This window comes from Sus scrofa, chromosome 2 (assembly GCF_054392235.1).
Source record: "Sus scrofa isolate SSC_HxYL_T2T_F1_AM1 chromosome 2, Sscrofa_HxYL_maternal_Yorkshire_Landrace_v2.0, whole genome shotgun sequence".
NCBI classification, from domain to species: Eukaryota; Metazoa; Chordata; class Mammalia; order Artiodactyla; family Suidae; genus Sus; species Sus scrofa.
Genome location: NC_139384.1, coordinates 145528182 through 145550752, shown reverse-complemented (window position 1 = coordinate 145550752; position 22571 = coordinate 145528182). Strand labels below are relative to the sequence as shown.

At 35.0% G+C, this 22571-nt stretch overlaps 1 protein-coding gene across 6 annotated transcripts in view; it reads left to right on the top strand.

Moving 5' to 3' along the window:
• The window catches only part of KIF3A (kinesin family member 3A), a 137497-nt gene that overhangs the window by 37965 nt on the left and 76961 nt on the right, over positions 1-22571 (top strand). For 2 of the 6 annotated variants that reach the window (XM_085014524.1, XM_013995118.3), the window contains exons 6-10: positions 4409-4548; positions 4943-5140; positions 5450-5624; positions 14259-14357; positions 16588-16659. In XM_085014524.1, the coding sequence (XP_084870650.1) occupies positions 4409-4548; positions 4943-5140; positions 5450-5624; positions 14259-14357; positions 16588-16659 (684 nt within the window). Of the gene's footprint in view, positions 1-4408; positions 4549-4942; positions 5141-5449; positions 5625-14258; positions 14358-16587; positions 16667-18744; positions 18754-22571 lie in introns of all 6 variants that reach the window. The other 4 variants (XM_085014525.1, XM_003354275.6, XR_014838764.1 and 1 more) reach the window with 3 other exon arrangements.

The window sequence follows — 22571 nt, the reverse complement described above, 5'->3', positions numbered from 1 at the left end:
CCTCATGGTTCCTAGTTGGATTCGTTTCCGCTGCTCCACAGCAGGAACTCCCAAAATAAACATTTTTAATATTTTTATGACTACGTTAAAAGCAAACTCAAGGAAATGAAACAAAAGTTTTTTTTTTTTTTTTTTGCTATTTCTTGGGCCGCTCCCGAGGCATATGGAGGTTCCCAGGCTAGGGGCTGAATCGGAGCTGCAGCCACCGGTCTACACCAGAGCCACAGCAACGCAAGATCCGAGCCGCGTCTGCGACCTACACCACAGCTCACGGCAACGCCGGATCGTTAACCCACTGAGCAAGGGCAGGGACCGAACCCGCAACCTCATGGTTCCTAGTCGGATTCGTTAACCACTGCGCCACGACGGGAACTCCCCAAAAGTTTTAAAAAATAATTTCATTTTTACAAAGGAAATAATAGAAAAAGACCAAAATTTTAACAGGAAAATGAGCAAAAGATATATGTATATGAATATGTTCACAGAAGAACTATTCACAGCAGTAAGCATATGAAAGGATATTAAACTTCACAGGTATTCAGGAAAATGCATATTAAATCAACCTCAGGAGATGTTTTACCCATCAGTTTTAATGAAAAGATATCCAGATTGGTGAGGCTCTAAAGAAATGACAATGGTGATGAAAATTTACAGCCTCTTTTAAGGGCAGTATAACTATATCTGTTGAAATTTTAAGAATCCATTCCTTTGACTCACTGTTTCTATTTCTACGTATGTATTCTAGAAAAATATTTTTAGCTGTACAAAAAATACTATATTGCAGCATAATTTGTAATAGCAAAAGTTTGGCACAATCGAAGTAACTGTCACTAAAACATCAGTTATATAATTATGGTACAAAAATACTATGGACTATAATGAAGTTGTTTAAAAAAAAAAAGGAGTTAAGTCTACATGCAGAAGCATGAAAGACTTAGCTAGATATATTGCTAAGTGAGAAAGAAAGCTAATTTTCTTTCTTTGCATCATCCCACTTCCATGTGTAAAAAAGCCAAATTATTAACCTGTGTATTTGGATATTATGTATTTGTGTGTCAGCATGTGTGTATGTGAAATACAAAGTGAAAGGGTATTTAACAGTGGTTACCTTAAAGGGAAATAAGGTTGAGGGAAAAGAGTATAGGGAGCTTTCATCTTGTTTTTTTGTATGTTTGTATTTTTGAATTTTTTATATCAGGAATATTTTCATTTTATCGCCCATTTAATTAAAAATTTTAACATAAGATTCCACTCACAATAGTAAATAAAACCTTCCATTAATTACGCAGGAATTAATTTAACTTGGTATGTGAGATTTTTTTTTTCAAGGAAAAGGAAAAATTCTAATGAGAGAAATAAAATGAAAGAAAGATGAAGGGATTTAAAGGTCTAAAATGGCAGAGAGGAAAACACTCTTAATTAATAAATAGATTGAGTTCAAGAATTAAACATTTAGTACAAATATCCAAGTGGAAAAGTTTGTCCTGAAAATACAAACTGTAGTATCTTGAAATATAATAACATAAGTATCAAGAGGAAAATAGCAGAGGGGGAAGATATGACAATAAAGCTGCCATACATTTACAAATGTAAAATTAGTATCCGTTTTGTATAGTATAGAAATAATTTTATTTAGTCAGTATTATTTGGAGGAGTTCCCATTGTGGCTTAGTGAAAACAAACCCGACTAGTGTCCATGAGGATGTGGGTTTGATCCCTGACCCTGCTCAGTGTGTTAAGGATCCGGCATTGCCGTGAGCTGTGGTGTAAGTTGCAGATGTGTCTCGGATCTGGCATTGCTGTGGTTGTGTTGTAGGCCGGCAGCTGCAGCTCCCATTTGATCCCTAGCCTGGGAATTTATACATGCCGAACCTGTGGCCCTAAAAAAACTAAAAAACAGAAAGCAATATTATCTTGGAGATCATTTCACATTAACACGTACCAGTACATATATAAGCGTTTTAAAGTAGCTGTATATTGTCTTGTTGGATGGATCTACCTAATTTTTTAACCAATCTTTTATTGATAACTTTGGGTTGTTTTCAGTCTTGCTATTATGATCCATACTGTAATAAATACTCTTTTATGCACATGAGTTGATACACAAGCAGGCATATTTATAGGATAAGTTTTTCCATACCCTCTTGAAAAACATACAACTTAATTTTTTATTCCAAAACAAATATTTTGACAAAAAATTTGTGGAGGTGTTATATTTTATTTCCATTATGTGATGTATCAGTAGGTTGGAGCATTGAATCTACTTGATTGCTGCAAGCTGTTCTCCTAGGGATTGTAGGTCACTTTTGACAGCATGTCTGTTACATTGCTTTGTTTTCATAATGGGAAATACTACAATCATAAATAGCATATTACACATATATTGCAAAAAATAATAGTTGTTAAAACATTTAATATGACATTTTCAAATTAAATGCTCTCTCCCATTGGAAATTCAAAAGCAGTGCTGCATTTGGATTTGATAATCACATACCTCTAAAACTGTTCCTATCCTGTGATCAGATAATTGCAGTTTGGAAAATATATCCCATGGATATAATTCTAGAGAGAAAGAAAGGTATCTGCTCAAAGATGCTCATATTAATGTCCCTTATGAAGACCTAAAATGGGAAATAATCCCAAATATTTCTTAGTAAGAGAACAGCAAAACAAGTTTTAGTAAAGATTTCAAGTTGTTTTTGCAGGGAAATATATGTAGTAGATAATGTTAAGTGGAAGGAAACAGAAAATAAAGTAAGATCTACTATTCTGTGGAAGTGTGTGTGTGTGTCACTTCTGATTAGATGATTTGAAGTGGTATCAAATTTATGTTTTTTGTATTTTTGGAAAATTTTCATAAATTCATTATTTGATTTAGAAGAAAATTGGAAAATGTAGTATGGCATCACAAATCCTGGCATTTTCCTCCATGGATTTTCCATTTACCCTTCTTCATTGGGCTTGGCTTTACTTTATCAGTGCAATTAACATTCTGGTTATCTGATTTTTAATATAGCCGCTTGCTAATAAAGAATATGTTTTAATGTTTAAGTTCTAAGATCACAGTTTGCGTGGAGAAGTTCTACATGAATATAAAGTGAGAAAATAATTTTGGTCTTAGGTTAAATTAATATGCTTTTAAGTACTTTGAAATTTGAGGGAAAAAACCAGTGAATGCCTATTATAAAATCAAAACAGGCGTTTCCGTCGTGGAGCAGTTATTAACGAATCTGACTCAGAACCCTGAGGTTGCAGGTTTGACCCCTGGCCTTGCTCAGTGGGTCAAGCATCTAGTGTTGCCGTGAGCTGTGGCGCAGACATGGCTTGGATCTGGCGTTGGCTGTGGCTCTGGTGTAGGCCGGCTACTACAAGCTCTGATTAGACTCCGTATGCCGAGGGAGTGGCCCTAGAAAAGGCAAAAAGACAAAAAAAAAAAAAAAAAAAAAAAAAAAATCAAAACATATCTTTTTCTTTGCACAATATATTCATGTAAAATATTTTACGCACACAAATTCTTAGCATATTTTGAATGGATACTTTTGTTTTACAAGAATGGAATTATATTCTACATTCTTCTCTTTTTTCCCCCCTCAGTTCATGTATTACGGGTATCTTTCCATGTCACTCAGATCTACCTTATTGTTAGTATTTTTGCTTTTTTTTTTTAGGGCCACACTGGGGGAATCTGGAAATTCCCAGGCTAGGGGTCACATGGGAGCTGCAGCTGCCGGCCTACGCCATAGTCACAGTAACGCAGGGATCCAAGCCTTGTCTGTGACCTACACCACAGCCCATGGCAGTGCTGGATCCTAAACCCATTGAGCGAGGCCAGGAATCAAACCTGTGTTCTCAAAGATATTAGTCGAGTTCGTTACCACTGAGCCACGATGGGAACTCCTCTACCTTATGTTTTTTTCAAGACTGGTTAGTAATCCATAGTGTGACTATTCTGTAAGTGGTTCACCATTGTCCTGTTGGTTGTTTCTGATCTCTCTGTTGCACACAATTCTGCACTGAATATCCTTGTATTATCTATCATATATATGCAAGTATTCCTGTGGTTGATTCTCAACACATAGTACTTTGTAGAGAAAGCTGAAATAGCAGTTAATATTTTGAATGATTTAAGATTTTTTTAAATGTAAATTAGTTATTTTCTGGGGCCTGTAATAGTTGTAACTTAAATTAAGTATTTTGTCCTAAAATCACCTCTTTAATATGAAAAAATTACAATTTTTGTTATCAACATAAAATGTCGAAAATTTCTAATAATGGCTAATTACACTTAAGCTTTTATATTTTAGCCATGCTCTCAGGCTTTTGGCTGTGATGAAATTTAGTAATTTAATTATTTTTAAAGGTGTTCCCAGTTGTTACAGTTTTAAAGAATTTCTTCCTTTTATTCAAGGTTCTGTTGGTGCAACTAATATGAATGAACACAGTTCCCGTTCCCATGCCATCTTTACCATTACTATAGAATGCAGTGAAAAAGGCGTTGATGGAAACATGCATGTCAGGATGGGGAAGCTCCATCTTGTAGATCTTGCTGTAAGTAACAAGATGCTACTTAAGACATAACTCTTGTGAGTCTTTTTATTTTATAATTGAATAATTTAAGTGAAAGGGAGTGATTATATGTATCATTTTAAAGTTGTATGTGTTTAACTCATTAACTCTGTACTATTTCAACTCTGTATAAAAGTAGGTAGAATAAGTTGATGATTTCCCATGTACCCATCACCCAGCTTTATTAATTATCATTTCATAGTCAGTCCTATTTCATCTCTACCCTCAGCCACTTCTTCCCTTCCAGTTTTGTTTTGAAGTGAATTCCAGATAGCAGATGTTTTATTGTTAAAAAAAAGTTATAAGTTTTTTAACTTTGGGAAGAATATTATGTGTTTTTTATTTTAGTTTTGTTTCTGTCGCTCTTTATTGCTAGGGTTCAGAAAGACAAGCAAAAACTGGAGCTACTGGACAGCGCCTAAAAGAAGCTACAAAAATCAATCTTTCGCTTTCCACCCTGGGTAATGTAATTTCTGCCTTGGTTGATGGAAAAAGCACTCATGTGCCTTATCGAAACTCTAAGTTGACTCGGCTTCTTCAGGATTCCTTAGGAGGCAATTCAAAAACCATGATGGTAAGACTTTATTGGTAGTATAGTTATCATTAGGGAAATTTAAGCTTCCTGTTTATGTAAGTAATTGATATTCATAAAAATTTAAAAACTGTTGATTATTTTACTTTTTGAAATGTATGATTATTTTTCTAGTACATCATGTGTGCTAGCCTACAGTTATACTGTTTGTAAACCCATGTGGTGATGCCCTCTTTTTCAAGAAGGCCAGTGTGGAAATATGCTCCAAATTTCTTTTTGATTTTATTTGTAATGGCAGTATTAATTTTAACTATGTCAAGTGTAAAATGTTTTGTATTTATAATTCAACAGTGTGCAAATATTGGGCCAGCAGATTACAATTACGATGAAACCATCAGTACATTACGATATGCTAATCGTGCTAAGAATATTAAAAATAAAGCTAGAATTAATGAAGATCCAAAGGATGCTTTGCTTCGTCAGTTTCAGAAAGAAATAGAAGAACTGAAAAAAAAGCTTGAAGAAGGTAACTTTTTCTCAAGATAATTAATCTTAATGTTGGCTAAACATATGCTGTTTAACAAGTACGTATTGTAATAAAAATCACCTATTAAAAATTCTTTGAACCTCTAACATTGATCTTTAAAGGGATATTTCTGCAGTGTAACTCGATACTTACATACTTTGGCATTTTATTAAGCTCAAGTAAAGTTATAGTATTTATGTATGTGATTTTTAAAAATTCATTTAAACCTTCATCTCAATCCCTATGATCTTTTGTAAAGATTTCATATGAACACTTATTAAATCATGATTTTTGTTTGTTCCTCTATAAGAGCAGGTTCTACCATATATGTATTTAGTGAAAGTGACCAGAGTTGTTTATGAAAGGTATCATCACTATTATGGGAAGTAAACAAAGCTGTCAGAGAATCATGGGTTAACCTAGTTCACTGTAAGTAAAAATTCATTGCATGGCCTTGAAAATATGCTTTCATGCTTAAATTTGAACATGAGATTATATTTTGGGAATTCTTTTCTAACAAGATAATATTAGTAGGTTAGATAATTTGAAGAACTTATTCATGAGGGTGAGAAGTTCCGCAGCCATCATTAGGTGCTCAGTGACTCCCTGAACCTTCATGCTAAGAACTAATTGATCTAGGGCTCCTTTGCGTACCAGGTGAGTAAAGGGCTTTGAAGAGGCCTCTTCTCAATCTGCAGGTTAGATTAGATGTGAAATCCAGAGATGCCACCATCACAAACCTTTGGAGATGGTGCTGAGTCAATAAACTCTAGAGGTTATTGAGAAAAAGTGATAATTGAGCTGCCTCTTAGATAAGGGAATCTGATATTTTAAATGTGACCACTAGGTGGTATTTATAGTCAGTATGTTTTTAAGATGTGAAATTTCTTAGATCTGTTAATATTGAGAATATACTTTTATGTTGCTGAACTTCTTAAATATTATTTATTTTGATAAAATTTACCTTTTTAACTATTTTGTGTGCAGTTCTGTGACATAAAGTACATTCACGTTGTTCTGCAACCATCACACCATCCACCTCCAGGACTTTATTATCCCAGAATGAAACTCTGTACCCTTTAAACACTAACACCCCATCTCTTCCTGGTAACCTACCATTCTACTTTCTGTCTCTACAAATTTGTCTCTTCTAGGTACCCCATGCATGTAGAATTTCTTGTTGTATCTGACTTATTTATTTTACTTAGGGTAATGTCCTCAGTATTCATCCATATTGTAGCATGTGTCAGAATTTCCTCCCTTTTTTTAAGGCTGAATAATATTCCATTTTGTGTATATACCATGTTTGGCTTATCCCTTCGTCTGTTGGTGGACACTTGGGTTACTTCTACCTTTTCACTATTGTGAATATTGCTGCTGTGTATGTGGGTATACAAATATCTGTTTGAGTCTGCTTTCAGTTCTTTTGGGTATATACCCAAAGGTAGAATTGGATAATATGGTAATGCTGACTTCATTTTTATTTTTATTTATTTATTTTTAATTACTCAATGAATTTTATTACATTTATAGTTGTACAACAGTTATCACAACCAAATTTTACAGCATTTCCATCCCAAACCCTCAGTGTATCCCCCTACCCCCAAACCTGTCTCATCTGGAAACCATAAGGTTTTCAAAGTCTGTGAGTCAGTGTCTGTTCTGCAAAGAAGTTCACTGTGTCCTTTTTTTAGATTCCACATGTAAGTGATAGCATTTGATGTTGGTGCCTCATTGTCTGACTGACTTCACTTCTGACTTCATTTTTAATAAATTTCATTTTGTTTGTGCTCTTACGACGTTTTGTTTTTATAGTCCAGTTAACAGAATTTTATAAACCAGTTAATGGAGTTAATCATATAAACAATTAAAAAGTAGGCAAAAACATTAAAAGAATACTTTTAAACTTTTTATTTTGAAATAATTTTAGACTTGTAAAAAACGCAACAAGTATAGCAAGGAGAGTTCCTGTGTACCTGTCACCCAACTTCGTCTAATGTTAACATGTTACATAATCATGGTACAGTTATTGACACCATGAAATTTACAGTAATACAATTTTCTTTGGAATGTCCTTTTTCTCTTGTTCAGGATCCAATTGTGAATCACATTGCATTTAGTTGTCATGTCTATTTAGTCTCCCTCAGCCCCCAGTTTCTCAGTCTTTGTCTCTGATGATCTTGATACTTTTGAAAAGTACTGGTCAGTCTATGGCCATACCACCCTGAACGTGCCTGATCTCGTCTGAAAAGTACTGGTCATATATTAGTAGAATGTTCTTCAATTTGAATTTATCCATAGTTCTCTCATAATTATAAGTTTTTTATAAATCTTCTATTTTGTTATTTCCTTTGTCATTTATGTCTGTCTTGTGGAGATAACACTTTGAGGCTATACAGAGGTCCTGTTTCTCATCATACTTTCTTCCACTAATTTTAGCATCCAGTAATAGTTATGTGCATTTGCTCAATGGGACTTTCTCTTCCCCTTGTTCCCTCTAGTGTTTAGTGTTTGAAATTCTATATTAAGAAAGAGCGATCTCTTTTTCCCCATAATTTATTTATTCAGGTTTTTATTTATGTTACTATGGACATGTAGATATTTATTTTAGTCTGTGAGTTATAATACATTAATATCATTGTTTATTTTATTGCTCAAATTATACCAGCTTTGGCCATTAAGAGCTCCTTCAGTGTAGTTCCTAAGCTTTCAGCATATTCCCATCAGTTTGTTTGGTTGTTTTTTTGAGCACTTCCTCACTTTCTGGCACCACATATGTTTGGGGCTCATTTTGTATTTTCCTTACCTGGTCCCTAAAATCAGATATTTTCTTCTGTTCTTTCATTGGAGAATGGTAATTTTTTTTTCCTTTTTTATGACCACACCTGTGGCACATTTAAGTTCCTGGGTTAGGGGCTGAATCAGAGCTGCAGCTGCTGTCCTGTACCACAGCCACAGCAACATTGGATCCGAGCCACATCTGTAACCTGTGCCATGAGGCCAGGGATCAAACACACATCCTCATAGAGATGACACTGGGTCCTTACCTATCTGAGCCACAGTGGAAACTCCCAGAGGATGGTATTTAGAAACTAAGATTTGGGCATTAAGTGTGCTCATTGCTAGCAGGCCTATGAAACAAGATATTTTTAATTAATTTCTTCTCTTAAGACTCTTGATTTCTTCCCATATTATATTTACAGTTTCAAATATTACCTTGTAATTGGTGTATATTTTACTTTTTTCCTCCAGTTACTTTATTTTCTTAGAAATTTAATGTATGGGAGTTCCTGTCGTGGCGCAGCGGTTAACGAATCCAACTAGGAACCATGAGGTTGTGGGTTTGGTCCCTGCCCTTGCTCAGTGGGTTGACGATCCGGCGTTGCCATGAGCTGTGGTGTAGGTTGCAGACGTGGCTCGGATCCCATGTTGCTGTGGCTCTGGCGTAGGCCAGTGGCTACAGCTCCGATTGGACCCCTAGCCTGGGAATCTCCATATGCCACGGAAGCGGCCCAAAGAAATAGCAGAAAGACAAAAAAAAAAAAAAAAAAAAAAAAAAGAAGAAATTTAATGGATGGCCGATAGTAATTTTTAATAACTACTTGGAAGGTAATATAGTGCTGATTTGCATTAATATTAGCTTAATTACTCCCTTTGGTTTTTTAGGTTAAAGTAATCATTGTACAAATAAGCCATTCTTACTTTGAATTATTTCATGTGATATAGTCCTAAATGTGGGATCACTGTATTAGATGACAGATTTGTGGCTCTTAGAAAATAAACAGGTTGAATGAATTATGTAAAATCTTAAACAGAAAACTGAGGAGAAAATGCTCCCCAAAAGAGATCATATTTTGTAAAGACTGAAATATTCTCTCAAGATAACAGAAATAAAAACAAAAATAAACCAGTGAGACCTAATCAAATTTAAAACATTTGTACAGCTAAAGAAAACATAGAAAAAAGAAAAAGGCAACCTACAGAATGGGAGAAAATAATTTCAAATGATGCAACTGACAAGGGCTTAATCTTTAAAATATGCAAATAGCTTATACAACTCAACAACAAAAAAACCCAACAACCCAATTAAAAAATGGGCAGAAGATCTGAATAGACATTTCATCTAAGAAAATAGGAGATGGCCAACAGGCATATTGAAAAATGCTCAACATCACTAATTATTAGAGAAATGCCTATCAAAACTTCTATGAGATACTGCCTCACACTGGTCGGATGGCCATCAGTAGTAAGTCTACAAATAACAAATCCTGGAGAGGGTGTGGAGAAAAGGGAATCCTCCTACACTTTGGGTATGTAAATTGGTGTAACCACTATGGAAAACAGTATGGCAGTACCTCAGAAAGCTAAATATAGAGCTACCATATGATCCTGCAATCCCACTCCTGGGCATATATCTGGACAAAACTTTAATTGAAGAAGATACATGCACCACTATGTTCATTGCAGCACTATTCGCAATAGCCAAGACATGGAAACAACCTAAATGCCCATCCTTAGAGTGGTATATATACACAACGAAATACTTCTCAGCAATAAAAAAGAACAAAATAATGTCACTGGCAGCAACACGGATGGAACTCTCATCCTAAGATGAATACTATATGATATCACTTATCTCTGAAAACTAATATATGGCACAAATGAACCTATCCACAGAAAAGAAACAAACTCATGAACATGAAGAACAGACTTGTGGTTGCAGAGGAGGGAGGGAGAGGGATGGACCAGGAATTTGGGTTTAATAGCTGCAGACTATTGCATTTGAAGTGGATGAGCAACGAGATCCTTCTGTATAGCACAGGGAACTTTATCTAGTTACTTGTGATGGAACACGATGGAGGATAATGTGAGATAATATATATGTGTATGACTGGGTCACTTTGCTATACAGCAGAAATTGACAGAACCATGTAAATCAACTATGATAGAAAATAAAAAACTAAAAAAAGACTGAAATATTAACTCTAACATTGAACATTTAGAACTGTGTTTAAACTAATCATTTGAAATTATAAGTGGATCAGAATTTAACTTCTCTTTAGGAACTTTAAAAATAAATATTCTGTGTACGTCATATCTGTTTCCAAGGTTAATGTATCTGATATACTGTCTAAGAATATTAGAGTTGGACAACTATACAAAATCTATAGAATGCTGCAAAAGCAGTTCTTAGAGGAAAGTTCATAGTGATATAGGCCTTCTTCAAAAAAAAAAAAAAAGAAAAATATGAACTCAACAACCTAACCTACCACCTAAAAGAATTAGCAAAAGAAGAGCAAACAAAACCTAAAATCAGCAGAAGGAAGGAAGTCATAAAGATCAAAGAGGAAATCAATAAAATAGAGATTTCATAAAAACACAATAATACCAAGAGCTGGTTCTTTGAAAGGGTAGACAAAATTGACAAACGTCTGGCCAGACTTACCATGAAGAAAAGAGAGAGAACCCAAATAAAATAAGAAGTGTAAAAAGAGAAATCTCAACTGATACTGCAGAAATATAAAAACCCATAAGAAAGATACTATAAACAAATATATGCCAACAAATTTGACAGCCTAGAAGAAATGGAGACTTTCTAGAGACATAAAGCCTGCCAAAACTGAATCAAGAAGAAATAGTCTGAAAAGATTGATCACTAGAACTGAAATTGAATATGTGATAAAACACTCCCTATAAACAAAAGTCCAGGACCAGATGGCTTTACAGACGAATTCTACCAAACATACAAAGAAGAACTTATACCCATCCTTAAACTTTTCTGAAAGATTGAAGAAGAAGTAACACTCTCAAGGACATTTTATAAAGGCATCAACACCCTAATACCAAAACCAGACAGACTACCAAAAAAGAAAATTACGGGCCAATATCTTCAGTGAATATAGATGCAAATAATCCAGAAATGTATATGGAACTATTAAAGGCCAGGATTGCCAAAGCAATCCTGAGGGGGAAGAAAAGCAGGATGCATAACTTTCCCAGACTTCGGACAATATTACAAAACTACAGGAGTGAGGACAGTGTGGTCCTGGTACAAAAACAGACATACAGACCAATGGAACAGAATAGAGAACCGAGAAATAAACCCAGACACCTATGGTCAGTTAATCTTTGACAAAGGAAGCAGGAATATAAAATGGGAAAAAGAGAGCCTGTGTCTTCAGCAAGTGGTACTAGCAAAACTGGACAACTGCATGTAAGTCATTGAAACTAGAACACACCCTCACACCATCCACAGAAGTAAACTCAAAATGGCGCAAAGACTTAAACGTAAGAGAAGATACCATCAAACTCCTAGAAGAGAACATAGGCAAAACATTCTGACATCAACTGTACAATTGTTTTCTTAGGTCATTCGCCCAAGGCAATAGGAATAAAAATGAGTTCCGGAGTTCCCGTTGTGGCGCAGTGGTTAACGAATCCGACTAGGAACCATGAGGTTGCGGGTTCGGTCCCTGCCCTTGCTCAGTGGGTTAAGGATCCGGCGTTGCCGTGAGCTGTGGTGTAGGTTGCAGACGCGGCTTGGATCCCGCGTAGCTGTGGCTCTGGCGTAGGCCGGTGGCTACAGCTCCGATTCAACTCCTAGCCTGGGAACCTCCATATGCCGCGGGAGCGGCCCAAGAAATAGCAACAGCAACAACAACAAAAAAAGACAAAAAAAAAAAAAAATGAGTTCCCATCATGGCTCAGCGGTAATAAACCCGACTAGTAGCTATGAATATGCGGGTTTGATCTCTAGCCTCACTCAGTGGTGTAAGGGTCTGTCGTAGTGTGATCTATGGTATAGGTTGCAGACGCAGCTCGGATCTGGGTGTAGCTGTGGCGTAGGCCGGCAGCTACAGCTTCGATTCAGACCCTAGCCTGAGAACTTCCATGTGCTGTGGGTGCGGCCCTTAACAACAACAACAAAAAAAAAAGACCAAAAAATAAAAAATAAACCAATGGGACCTAATCAAACTTACAAGCTTTTGCACAGCAAAGGAAACCGTGGGAAAAAAAAAAATGAAAAGATAACTTGTGGAGTGGGAGAAACTAGTTGCAAATGATGCAACTGACAAGGGCTTAATCTCCAAAAAAACAAAAACAAAAACAACTCATACAAAGCAACAACAACAAAACAAACAACCCAATTGAAAAATGGGCAACAGACGTAAATAGACGTTTCTCCATAGAAGACATACAGATGCACATGAAATAATGCTCAATATAACTATTAGAAAAATGCAAGTCTAAACTACAGTTTCTCTCAAGATATACAGATGGCCATCAGGAAAATGGAAAAATGCTCAACATCACTAATTACTAGAGAAATGCAAATCAAAAGTACTATGAGGTACCACCTCACACTGGTCAGAATGGCTATCGTTAATAAGTCAGCAAATAACAAATCCTGGAGAGGGTGTAGAGAAAAGGGAACCCTCCTTGCACTGTTAGTTGGAATGTAAATTGGTACAACCACTATGGAAAACAGTGTGGAGGTTCCTTAGAAAACTAAACTACCTTATGATCCAGCAATCCCAGTCCTGGGCATATATCCAGATGAAACTACAATTCAAAAAGATACATGCACCCCTGTGTTCATAGTAGCACTATTCACAACAGCTGAGACATGGAAACAGCCTAAATGTCCCTTGACAGATGAATGGATTAAGAAGATGTGGTACATATATATACACAGTGAAATTCTACTCAGCCATTAAAAAAAACGAAATAATGCCATTTGCAGCAAATCGATGGAACTAGAGATTCTCATACCAAGTGAGGTAAGTCAGAAAGAGAAAGACAAATACCGTATGATATCACTTATATGTGGAATCTGAAATATTGCACAGATGAACCTATCTACAGAACAGAAGCAGAGTCACAGACATGGAGAACAGTCTTGTGGTTACCGAGGGGGAATTTGGGGTTAGATGCAAACTGTTGCATTTGGAATGGTTAAGCAGTGAGGTCCTACTGTATAATACTGGGAACTATAGCCAATTTCTTGTGATAGAACATGATGGAAGATAGTATGAGAAAAAGAATGTATGTGTATGTATGACTGGGTCACTTTGCTGTACGGCAGAAATTGACACAACATTGTAAAACAACTATAATTTAAAAAGTTTGGGGAGTTCCCGTCGTGGCGCAGTGGTTAACGAATCCGACTAGGAACCATGAGGGTTCGGTCCCTGGCCTTGCTCAGTGGGTTAAGGATCTGGCGTTGCCGTGAGCTGTGGTGTAGGTTGCAGACGCGGCTCGGATCCCGCGTTGCTGTGGCTCTGGCATAGGCCAGTGGCTACAGCTCCGATTAGACCCCTAGCCTGGGAACCTCCATATGCCGCGGAAGCGGCCCAAAGAAATAGCAAAAAGACCAAAAAAAAAAAAAATATATATATATATATATATATAAATAAAAAAATAAAAAGTTTGGGAGTTCTCTGGTGGATCACCAGGTTATGGATCTGGCTTTGTCACTGATGTGGCTCGGGTTGCTATAGTGGCACAAGTTGACAGCCTGGGAACTTCTGTTTAGGGTGCAAAAACTTAATGAAGAAAGTTGATATAGGCAGTTCTTAAATATCCAGTGATGTGATACAAAAAAGAAATTGTATTAAATTTCTTCCTTTCAAGGGGAGGAAATATCAGGCTCTGATATCAGTGGATCAGAGGAGGAGGAGGATGAAGAGGGTGAGGTTGGAGAAGATGGAGAGAAAAGGAAAAAAAGAAGAGGTAAGTTCTTTTTAGTATTCTAGAAATTAACCGAGATTGCTGGCTAATGATTTAATATTTCCAAGGCAGTTGCGTGCATGCCTTTAGTTTTGCCCTTTTTAATTGTGGTAGTAATTCAGAGGAAGTATGCCTGGTTAATTTTGCATTATTTTTTCCTCCTATACTGTTCTCCTGTTTCTAGGTGAATCAGCATACCGTATGTTCTGGGTTTTTTGTTTTGTTTTTACAATTTCAAATTATAACAATCTATGATAGTGGATATACCATTTTAAAATATTATATGGGGTTTTAGTTTAATGCAAGGACTTTTATTGTGTTAGGAACCTAAATTTTTTAGAAAATTAGGATAATGTGGATTTTTTTTCAAATGTGATTAGGCTTTAGATGTCATTGAGTTTTTAAGTAATAAATTTGTAGGTGGATTCTATTTTTTAATAGACTGTAAAATATATTTTCTATAAAATGCAGTCTCATACTCACCTGTTATAGGACACTTGTTAAGTATGAATTAAGACTAATATTATTAAGTAATAAATTTGTAGGCGGATTCTATTTTTTAATAGACTGTAAAATATATTCTCTATAAAATGCAGTCTCATACTCACCTGTTATAGGACACTTGTTAAGTATGAATTAAGACTTTATTAATTGTGATAAAAGTATTGGTGACATATTATAATGGCCTACATTTCAAACCTTTTTACCCTAAATATTTAATTTGTTTCAGAACTCTCTTCCATTAATGTGGATCATTGTTGACAAGCTGGTGCATATTTTCCTTGTCTTATTAAAATGTTCTTGCTGAAAATACACATATCACTGCTTGATCAGGAGTCCCAAATTTAAAAGCCATAAAGAGTCTGTAACCTCAAAAGAGAGGAAAAATATGATTTAAAGTTGGCAAATAGTGTGCTGGCCAAATCCAGCCCATCACCTTTTTTTTGTAAATAAAGGTTAAACAAACAACCATGCTCATTTGTTTACATATTAGTCTATGGTGGTCCTCACATGAGTGTATTGGCCCAGAAAGCCTGAGGTACTTACCATTTGTCCCTTTTCTGAAAATGTTTGCTGACCCCTGATTTTGAGAAATGGTTTTGTTTACAGACCTGTTTTTTTTTTTTTTTTTAAACAGAGTAAACTATTCACAGCTAAAGCAGATAATAGATTTGTTAAAAATAAAATTTTACGACGTTTCCCTGTGGTGCAGTGGGTTAAGGATCTGGCATTGCCTTAGCTGCGGTGCAGGTCGCAAGTGTGGCACAGATTTGATCCCTGGTCTGGGAACTTCTGCATGCCACGTGTGTATTCAAATAAATAAATAATACAGTAAAAAATTAAAATGCCACTACTTAATATGTCAAAACATTTAGTAGTAAAATATCTCCCTTCTAGTCTTAGAAATCTTAAAGTTTTCAGTGAGCCTTTCAGAATTTTGCTGTGAAATCTTAAACACCCATAATCACATCTGATAGTTTGATGTTTTGGAAGGGAAAGAGCGAAACTGAAGACAAACCAAGCTCTCTGTATTAAAGGGTAATTTATCATTCCTACAATTTTAATGTGCATGACTTTAATGTTTAAAACTCACTTCCTTTAACTTATCAACTAAATAGTGTAAAATAGACATAAAATGTCACCAGATAGCTTATTTTTTATTCTTGTCATTCCAACCCTCTACATTACTACATTTTAACTGAATAGTAGAGTTTATCGACAGTGGATACTTGAAGGAATACAGTTCCTAATTCCCCTGAATGGCGTTGTAATTAGAAAATACTGGATTTCGGAGTTCATGTCATGGCTCAGTGGAAACAAATCCGACTAGGAACCATGAGGTTGCGGGTTCGATCCCTGGCCTTGCTCAGTGGGTTGGGGATCTGGTGTTGCCGTGAGCTGTGGTGTAGGTCGCAGATGCGGCTTGGATCTGCTGTGGCTGTGGCTGTGGTGTAGGCCTGCAGCTGTAGCTCAGATTCACCCCCTAGCCTGGGAACCTCCATAAGCTGCGGGTGCGGCCCTTAAAAAAAAAAAAAAAGGGAGAGAGAGAGAAAATACTGGATAGACTACTAAGACTGGTTTTAAGGGAAAGTAAGTTTTGGTTGTTTAATACAACGCTTGATTGTGTCCTTTAAAATTCTTTCTCTGGAATTGAATTTTTCTCTGTGTGTGTGTTCATTTTCTTGTCTCCTCTTTCTTTGGTTCCCTTTGGGCTCATTTCTTTGTCTTCCAGGCAGTAGCAGCAGCAGTAGTTCAGACTCAACATGTTCTGTCATAGAGAAACCTCTGGATAAGTTCTTGCCTAGTGAGTGGTAGCTCTTAAATTCTCTAACAGAGCTTTGGCTTTTTCATAACCCATGGGCTTCATTTGAGAAATGCTGCACTGCACCCTGTCATTAATTAAAGAATACATGTTGGGCTTCTCCGTAAAACAAGCATGTGATGATTTTTCCTCCCTCTTCATTGCTTCCAGTCAACCATAATTGTTAAAACATATGCTTAAGCTTATGTTTGAGACAATGGAAGAGAGATTCATGCTTTTGCAGTTGAGATAATGTAAAGAGAGCTAGTAAGCTGTTTAAAGAGTAATTCTTGTGATTCTTTTTTATGTTTCATGGTACATCTTAGTCGCTGTAAAGGACGTGTAATAAATCCTGAATTTCTTAAAGTACAGATTATATTTGGAAATACACCAGTGCCCATTATAACATGTCTTAAATTTGTGAAGATTTTTCTGCTGTGGTGTCCTACTCATAAGGGTAGCTTAAGATTGAAAGCTCCCAAATAAAGAAAAATGTAAAGTTTGAAGCAAGTAAAGATAAATTGAATGGTATTTTATTTCAAATGGCCATTTATCCCTATTTCTAAATTACCTGATTGATTTTAAGAAACTTTCTAAGATATGTTTAGGAAATTCAGATCCACAAGAAATTGTTTATGAAGCGTCTACTTATTTCAAACCTAAAAACTTTTTCTTAAGCCATAATTTAATAAAGTTGTAAAGTATTATTTTATTTTCAGAATAGAATTGATGCTTTATTGTACTAGTTGCAGCTTACTGCCTTTTAAAGCATTATCTATATACTTAACTTTCCAAAACTGAAAACAACAATATTTGGTTATTCTCATGCTTTTAGCTTTCTAGAGAAAGAATTCCAAGAATATTAGAAATTATTTTCTCTATTTTCAATTCTTACATTTTACCAAGACATTGTCATAGGATGACTTATAAAATACATGAAATTGTATTTAGAAGTACTCCAATTTAGAAACCATATAGAAGTCTCATTTTGTATTATAAACTGTAAAATATGCAAAAATAACTGAGTGGGAGGCATTGTAATTTAATTTTGTTTTAAAATTCACCTTAATCCTTAAAAAATAGTTACATGAAAGTATGTGATGAAATGAGTTGTGCTTTGTTCAATTCAAGCAGTGCTAGTTACTCTTTCTGTACTTAGCACATAATATTAAGTTCTTTTGTTGCAATATGAATGTGTAGGTGAAGTGGAGAGATGGCTGTCCCAGCATGTGGTTGCTGTGTGTAACTTGTATGTACCTTTCCTTTAAAAGAAAGAAAGAAAGGCTCTTTTTTTTTTTTTTTTTTAAGGTATTCTTTGCTTGAAGCATCAATTGATCATTTACTTCTGTGGAATCATTATTATAACTACCCTTAATAGTCTACTAATAGATTGAATGCAAGTTTGTTATACAGGTGTACTTCACTTTATGCAATAATTTTTTTCTGAAAAAATTGCTTATAAATCAAGTTGGGATATCAAATGCATTGGGAGAATTCTCTTTAAAAATTCTTTGTTAAATGCTTTCGTTAATCACAAAATTACTACAAATTACTATAATTTATCTGTTTAGTCGGTTGAATTATTTGTGTTGGATTTTCTTAAAGGGAGGCACACCTGTGATGTATCCTCATGCTAGGTCATTGAATTGGGAAATTTTGAAAATAGACAATATGAATTTTGCTACTTTTAACTTACTAATTTTTTAAAATTGGCTTAATTTCCTGCTTTGCCCTTTTAGATTACTTCCCAATTCCATGTCCATCATTTGTTGCGAAACTGTTATGTTTGCAGGAGTTTAGGAGTCAGTGTGAACTCTTGGATTGATTTGAATTGTAATCTTAGGCTAAATTAATCTTCTTATTACCCTTGGTTGAATTATATCTCTGATTATGTTGAGTATACTTTTTTTTTTACATAAACCTCTCTATTTCAGTTTTTATAGTGATTTATTCCTATACTTATACTATAAATCAATGCTATTACATTTTTCTTTATTTTATAAAATAAATAATGTTTTTCTTTTTTTCCTCCTCATCTTTGTGCACATGCTTCCTGTCTCCGATTTGCTTACTGCTTCTTATTGAAAGATCAAGCAGGTTGGTGTGATTGCTTTGCACTGCATATGGTACAGTTAATTAAACTAAAAAGAACTTTGTTATTTAAATACATTACATTTTTTAAATATAGTTTTTTATAAGGTAAGTGTGTTTTGTATTTTAAAATATCTTTCAACTTCAGCTTTTTTTAAAAAAAACTTCCTTTTTTACTAAATTCTTTTTTTTTTTAATTATTTCAGTTTTTATTAAGGAAGGTCTTAGGAACATTTTTCTTTCTAAGTAGTCTTATGGGGACATTTCAGAAGTATTAGATTGACAGTGACAAGCATATGGGATATTCTAAGCCTAATTAACTAAATAGACAACAAAAATAGATATTATCACCAGAATCAGATGGCATAATCATTTTTCTAAATTCTTAAAGACCCATTAAGCCAAATTTTAGAAATACAGCTATAAATAATTTCATTTTTTTCCCTTTTTTTAAAAAGTGAGGAATCAGATACCTGGCATGTATGCCCATAGATGCTCATGTAATGAAAATGAAATAAATTCCTCCCTTTAACTTTGCCTTGCCAGGGAAGTTTACCTTCACAGTTTCGGTTAGAGTATGTGGCAGAGGGAAATTTAAAATATTACCACTGCTATTTGACTCAGTTAAATACTCTATGATATTAACATTCTTTTTAGATTTTTTGTTTTTACCTGAAATTTTGTGTTGAATTCTTGCTGTTTTAGAAGAAGAATTATTTGTTTGTTGGTTTGGCTTATTAATTTTTTTAAAGATCTTAAAAAAAAAGACAGTGTAACAGTGACTTTTCTTGATGTCATGTTTTTAAGTGCTTGGTTAGGAGAGTTGGTACGCATTACCATTTAGCTTAAAATTATTTGCAGAGAAGTATAATGATTTATCACACTGATTCTGGCTAAAATAATACGTTGCTTAACTATTAGACTTTTGAAACTGAACCTAGTTATATTTCATGGTCATCTTTATGAAAATACTATAAGAGTGCAATAAGATGTTTACTGCTAAAACATCAGTTTGAAAATATTACCCGAATGGTGTGGGTAACTTATGCAATTCAGGTATAGTAGTAATCCATCAATAGGCATGTGGTTTGTATTCTTACATATAAATTTTATTTTACTGTTTTTTAATGAGTTCGGAAACTATACGTTTTTGACTTAAGAAAACAGTTGTAGCCCTATAAGCCTAAAAAATTAATGTACCTCTTTTGATCAGATCATTTCCTCTATACACATACAGTTTTCACAATACATTCTTTTTATCTTGATATATTTGCCATTTTTTCTTTAAATACTTGCAATTCTCAGGTGGAAAGGAAGTTATTTTTTCATGTTTACACTTACTTGGTACCTGAACTTACACTCTCCTCCCTCAAATTTCTAAGAAATAATATTACTTATGGGAAATTCTTGCCAGAAATGCATTGGAAACAGGAGTTAGATTGCTTTTTAAGACGAGTTTTTAACATTTTAATTTAGAATGTTCAGTACAGGTGACTGTGCCAAAGAAGCCAACAGAGTCAGGTCTACAGCCTGACTTTGGGTTGCAATGAATCACACCACACCAAAGCATGAATTTGGATCATTGCTTTTGTTTACTCTTCTATTTAACTTGTGTTTTTTTTTTTTTGTGGCTTTAGTTTATTTTGGACTGAGATTTCTTTTTTTTTTTTTTTTGGACTGAGATTTCTATGAAACTGAAGGGTAATGTATTTTAAGCCCTTAGGGTTTTTATGTAATTTTAACCTAGCGAATTAAAGCCTATGAATGATTCATTGTCTACTGGTTCCTAAAAGAGCATATGCAGATCTCTATCTCCATTGTCTTTATTTTTCAGTTCTCTTTCCTTGTTAGCAGGAGCGGTTAGCTTTTGAGTGGAGACATTGACAACTTATAAACTTGTCTGTTTTACACTCTTCTGTGGTCCTTTGGGAAGGAAGTTAAGAATGACAGCTTTCAGGAGGGCCTCAGACCAATTCTGTGAAAAGTTTGATTGTTTTTCTGAAGGAAAGTATGTTTCAAAGAAATTGTATTACTAGAAATGAATTATCTTTGATTCAGTTTCATGATCAGTTTAATAAGTTAGTTTTTCTTTTTTTGATGTTTTATTTCATTTTAATGATTTTGAAATTCATACAATAAATTCATTGAACAACTCATATATATCTATATAATCCTAGACATTATCAAAATAATCCTTTGGAAGCTGTATTTCTGGCTTTATTATTTGGTAGTGCTTCTACTTATGTTTGACACTTGGAATGTGTAATCTAACTTAGGGAGATTTAGGATCCTGAATTTGACATAGCAACAAGCTGTTTTAATTGTTCATTTAAGATATATGTCTGAGTTCCCGTCATGGCGAAGTGGTTAACGAATCCGACTAGGAACCATGAGGTTGTGGGTTCGGTCCCTGCCCTTGCTCAGTGGGTTAACGATCCGGCGTTGCCGTGAGCTGTGGTGTAGGTTGCAGACGTGGCTCAGATCCTGAGTTGCTATGGCTGTGGTGTAGGCTGGCAGCTACAGCTCCGATTAGACCCCTAGCCTGGGAACCTCCATATGCCGCGGGAGCGGCCCAAAGAGATAGCAAAGAAAAAAGACAAAAAAAAAAAAAAAAGTAAATAAAAATAAATAAATAAAATGTCTTCTATGAAAAAAAAAAGATATATGTCATGACAGCTCAACACTGTAAAATGCCTGGTTAATTATTATGTAATTATAATTTATCTAATTAGTATAGAGTTACTTGCTTTGAAAGTATACTGTGAGGAGTTCCCTTTGTGGCACAGCAGAAACGAATCCAACTAGAATCCATGAAGACACAGATTCATCCCTGGCTTCGCTCAGTGGGTTAAGGATCTGGCATTGCCATAAGCTGTGGTGTGGCTCAGATCTGGCATTACTGTGGCTATGGTGTAGGCTGGCACCAGTAGCTCCGATCGGACCCCTAGCCTGGGAACTTCCATATGTCATGGGTGCAGCCTTAAAAAGAAAAGAAAAATAGGATTCTATGAAATAAAATACTTTCAAGTAATTTTATCAAACAAAATTTTAGAAAAACTCTGAAGATTTATATTAAAAAATTACTTGCTATAAATTCTGCCTGATAGGAGTTCCCGTGGTGATGTAGTAGTAACAAACCCGACTAGTGTCCTTGAGGATGCGAGTTTGATCCCTGACCTTGCTCAGTGGTTAAGGGTCTGGAATTGCCATGAGCTGTGGTGTAGGTTACAGACACACCTCATATCTGGCGTTGCTGTGGCTGTGGTGTAGGCTAGCAGCTACAGCTCCAATTCAGCCCCTAGCCTGGGAACTTCGTTATGCTGCAGGTGCAACCCTAAAAAGACACACACATACACACACACACATACACACACACAAATTCTGCCTGATATTTTTATCTATACATTTTATACCTATTAGTGATTTTTATTTATTTATTTTAATGAATTTTGTGGGGAGATGTTTTGAGAAGCTGCTTGATTTCGAACCTGGTTATCAGAAAAAGGTAATTTAATAGTCATATTGTTTTTTCGATGATACATTATTTGGGTACATGGAGATCTTTGCTTGTATAATTTATTTTGTTTTTCTGTTGATCTTTCTTTTTTCTTGTCCCTGCTCATCTGTTTTGCTTCTCTTTCACTTAGTTTTGTTAGTTATCATTGCATAATTGGACAACAGTTTGAATTTAGCAAGTAGTTACAAAGATCTTCTAGGGAACATAATAAATAGAAATAAAATTTATTAGCTGTTTTCCTTAAAAAATTAACATTTGATTTTGTGTCCTTGAGGAATGTATCTTTTATATTGGAGATAACTTATGT